Source organism: Coregonus clupeaformis, unplaced genomic scaffold (genome assembly GCF_020615455.1).
Source record: "Coregonus clupeaformis isolate EN_2021a unplaced genomic scaffold, ASM2061545v1 scaf3701, whole genome shotgun sequence".
NCBI classification, from domain to species: Eukaryota; Metazoa; Chordata; class Actinopteri; order Salmoniformes; family Salmonidae; genus Coregonus; species Coregonus clupeaformis.
Window position 1 is genome coordinate 1 of NW_025537155.1, and position 4,731 is coordinate 4,731.

Consider the following 4,731-nt stretch of genomic DNA (forward strand, 5'->3'; position numbering starts at 1 on the left):
TGGTTCTGTTATAATCCTCCACCCGGCACAGCCGAAGAGGACTGGCCACCCCTCATAGCCTGGTTCCTCTCTAGGTTTCTTCCTAGGTTTTGGCCTTTCTAGGAGTTTTTCCTAGCCACCGTGCTTCTAGCACCTCGCATTACTAGCTGTTTGGGGTTTTAGGCTAGGTTTCTGTACAGCACTTCGAGATATTAGCTGATGTACGAAGGGCTATATAAAATAAAATTGATTGATTGATTAAGTGTTGCAGAATGACATCCAGTGTTCAGCCCTGCTCTGACAGATGGATCCATTGGGGACATGATCTATTTCACTCCCTATAAAAACCCTGGGCTGGTGCTGGATATAGTAGATGGTAAGAGAGAGAGAGACATGATAACTCGGGGTTCTGTCTGTGTACATTTATATTTTTGTCATTTTGCAGACGCTCTTATCCAGAGTGACTTACCGAAGCAATTAGGGTTAAATGCCTTGCTCAAGGGCACATCGACAGATTTCTCACATTGTCGGCTCAGGGATTCGAACCAGTGACCTTTCGGTTACTGGCCCAAAGCTCTAACCGCTAGAATACCTGCTGCCAGTTGTTCTTTCCTCTGGTGATGTGAGACCGCACACTTGTCTTGCTTTACATTGTAACTACGTATCTCATCCACCACAAACTTGCCACTTGGTGACATTCATTCTAGATATCTATATGCTCAATAGTATATGTCACTGTTTTGGTGCTTGGTTTTGTAGTTAAAGGGTGGTGTGTAATGTATCATGCTGATGACACAGTCTGTGTTTTGTTGTAGATATCCGTAGGTTGAACAGCAAGGCAGTGTTTGCCAAGAGGACAGGGATGATTATTCTGGGTGGGGGCCTGGTCAAACACCATATAGCCAATGCCAATCTGATGGTAAGTAATTACTCTTGTTCATTAAAATTGTCTGTATGATCATATTCCTTAATTATAATGTTGATGTAAATTATGAACTGTTCAATTCACCTATTTTCATATAATGTTGTGCTATCGCAATTCACCAGTCAGAACGTTAACGTGCTTAGCAGTGTTGGAGAGTAGTACATTACATGTAGTTCAACTAGTAATTTAACTACATTTTGCAGTAGCTTGGTGGTAGTTGAACTAAATTCTAATCCTGGTATTGTTTCCAGTAGTTAATAACTTTTTTGCCATGTAGCGGTGTAGCTAACTACTGGAACTACACACTACTTTTTTTTGCAAAAATAAAATATGGATGAAGTAGGGAAGAATTTCCTTTCTTTTTCAGGATCAGCCCTGCATAATTTCCCACTTGAAACATAGTTTTTGTGTTTATTAGGCTAAATTACACATTCTGTTAACATCTGACTCAGTGATCTGTTCTTGCAATTTGTAGTCTTGACATTTCAGATTTAGATATGATAATTTATCATAAAGTAGTTTGGATGTAGTGAACTACTTTTTCAAAGTAATTGGTTGATTGGTAAACTATATTTTCAGAGTAGCTTCCCCAACACTGGTGCTTAGCAACTGTAACTAACCAACCAGGTCAAACCATATTTTTATAATGTATCTCTCTCTGTCCCCCCCTTCAGAGAAACGGAGCAGACTATGCAGTGTTTGTGAACACGGGGCAGGAGTTTGATGGTTCAGACTCAGGGGCCAGACCTGATGAGGCAGTGTCTTGGGGGAAGATCCGCATGGACGCCAAGCCAGTCAAGGTAACTCACTCACCAGTTTCACAGCATCAATATTAGCCAGAATTAACCTGAATTTAGCAAGCTATCTTATCCCCAGTCTGAAGGTTAATGGATGGAATATAATATAAAATAATGTAAGTTTATTGGCCATCTGAAGATGGAAATGTGCTTTTGGCCTCACCTTACACTAATATAGATTAAGTGAAGGTGTAACTCGGGGTCAAACAGGAGAGCAGCAGCCCCAGAACTCTTGATAGATGCATTAGATCTACCAAAGACAAAACACAGACTCACGTTGAACCTTTTCCAATGGCTCTTTCCATTCACATCTCCAGAACTTTCTCTTATGATCTGTATGTTTGGCTTTCTGTTTCCTCTCTGTGCCGTTTTGTTTCTCTCTCCAGGTGTATGCTGATGCTTCCATAGTCTTCCCACTGCTGGTAGCTGAGACGTTTGCCCACCATGCTGACAAGCTGATTCCTGAGAAGAAAGAATAACCAAACTAACCAAGGTGTTCCCACTCAACACATAAAGGAATAATCCACAAAAAACAACTCTTTGGTTTTTTGTTTTATTAGTCCACTGTTAATACAGTCCCAAAATGTTTTGCATGTCAGCAGTCAAGTTTTCAAGATATAGAACTTTCAAAAAGCTAATTGTCTCTTGCCACATTATCATGATAATGCATCATATGACAATCTCTCTTTGCATCTATTTTTAGATATGATGTTCTGTTTACTGACTATTCTCTCCATTATTTCAGATAGAAGTATTTGGCACTGGTAGACAGTGTGTACCTCTTATTTTTAGAATGACATAAATTGTTTATCCACATGTTTTGTTTACCCAAATGCTTAGTACATTTGCTAAGTGTAGCTTAAGTGTTTTTGTTGTTGAATGAAGTGAATTATCATGTACCAATGAGTCATGCGTGTGTATGCGTGCATACTTGCACGTTTGAGAATGACATTGCAGACTGAGACATTACTATATGGTAAACTTACTCATAAGAGATGTTATTTTTATAAGTTAGTGAGAGGGTCTCTTTAGGGGAGCATGCACTGTTATTCAAAGAAACGCTTACCAGAGGTGAAATGTATTCGTCTTTATTACCTAGTACCTACTCGTGTATATTACTATGTATTAGGAGTGTCTTAAATATATCTGAAAATGTAAATGAATAAAAAACAACCTTAGAATGTTTCCATTATTACAGAATGGAACATCTGTTAGAATGTTCCCATTATTACAGAATAAAACATCTGTTAGAATGTTTCCATTATTACAGAATAAAACATCTGTTAGAATGTTCCCATTATTACAGAATAAAACATCTGTTAGAATGTTTCCATTATTACAGAATAAAACATCTGTTAGAATGTTCCCATTATTACAGAATAAAGCATCTGATGTTGTCTTCCTACCTCTTGTTTGCCTCTCCCACCAGCGATGTTCAGTAGACGTTGACCCTGAGTGCTGTAGTACTTGAAATAACCATAAGGGGTCTCCCTTGCCTCACCCACTTTGTGCACATACATAAACAATAGTCCATAGTCCTTGAACGAAACTCTTCTCTCACCACAGTGCATATCATCTCTGACAGTGAGCTGGAGGCATTAGCTACCATTGTGTACAGTCAGAATGTCTATACTTTACATAAATCAGCATCATGTGAGTGAATCTACAGCTGAGTACAGGCAGCCCAATTCTGATTGTTTGTCCAAATATTGTAGAAAGAGCTGATCTGATTGGTCAAAAGACCAATAAGTAGAGAAAATAAATCTCAATTGGGCAGCCCACTTATTGCACAGCGTTATACATTTACATCACGTGTCAAACTCATTCAACGGAGGGCGGAGTGTCTGCGGGTTTTCGCTCCTCCCTTGTACTTAATTGATGAAATAAGGTCACTAATTAGTAAGGAACTCCCCTCACCTGGTTGTCTCGGTCTTAATTGAAAGGAAAACCCAAAAACCAGCAGACACTACATTTTTGTCATTTAGCACAGTGTTTCCCAACTCCAGTCCTCAAGTACCCCCAACAGTACACCTTTTTATTGTAGCCCTGGACAATCACACCTGATTCAACTTGTCAACTAATCATCAAACCCTCTGAGGTGAATGTGTGCTGAAGATACCGACCCTATGCACTGGGGTCGGAACACAATCATGGTTACATGAAGACACAATGGAGCCGGCACGAGATATGGGTTGGAAAACGTACCTCAATGCAGGGATGGGATATACCACTATACTCTTTATCCAAACTGCCCTTTTTTTGTCATGCTAGCTAGCATTAGCCACAACAGTCATTATGGAATGGCACTTCATATTGAACAACAAAGGAACTGATTGGCTGACACAGCCATTCCAGAATGGCTGCAGTGGCTACTGCGAGCTAGCATGAGGACGAAAAGGGCAGTTTTCCGGGAAAACTAGCAGTATTTCAATCTCCTCTATATATCAGTGTGGATAAAGGTCACATTTTGAGTACATTGGCATATCCCATCCCTGTATTGAGGTAAGTTTTCAAACCCATAACTGGCACCAGCTCCTAGGTGTCTTAATGTAACAATGAGCAGTGGAGGCTCCTCAGAGGAGGAAGGGAGGACCATCCTCAATGAATTTCATAAAAATAAAAATAGATAGATAAAACTATACTAAATATATTCACGTCACCAAATAATTGATAAAAACACACTTTTGCAATGACGGTCTACAGTAGCCTCAACAGCACGTTTTAGGGTAGCACCATGGTGTAGCCGGAGGACAGCTAGTTTCCGTCCTCTGGGTACATTGACTTCAATAAAAAACCTATGAGGCTCGTGGGTTCTCACCCCCTTCCATAGACTTACACAGTAATTATGACAACTTCCGGAGAACGCCTCCAATCTATCAGAGCTCTTGCAGCATGAACTGACATGTTGTCCACCCAATCAAAGGATCAGAGAATGAATCCAGTACTGAAAATATAAGCTACAGCTAGCTAGCACAGCAGTGCATAAAATGTGGTGAGTAGTTGACTCAAAGAGAAAGACAATAGTTGAGC

At 40.0% G+C, this 4,731-nt stretch overlaps 1 protein-coding gene across 1 annotated transcript; it reads left to right on the forward strand.

The window, feature by feature from the left end:
* Window positions 1–262: 262 nt before the first annotated feature.
* LOC123490349 (deoxyhypusine synthase-like) lies at window positions 263–2,865 on the forward strand (the record flags this gene model as incomplete). The annotated part of the gene is made up of 4 exons (XM_045220388.1): window positions 263–355; window positions 795–898; window positions 1,579–1,704; window positions 2,088–2,865. Coding segments are annotated over 4 exons (416 nt in total), but the record flags the coding sequence as incomplete, so codon positions are not given.
* Window positions 2,866–4,731: the final 1,866 nt, after the last annotated feature.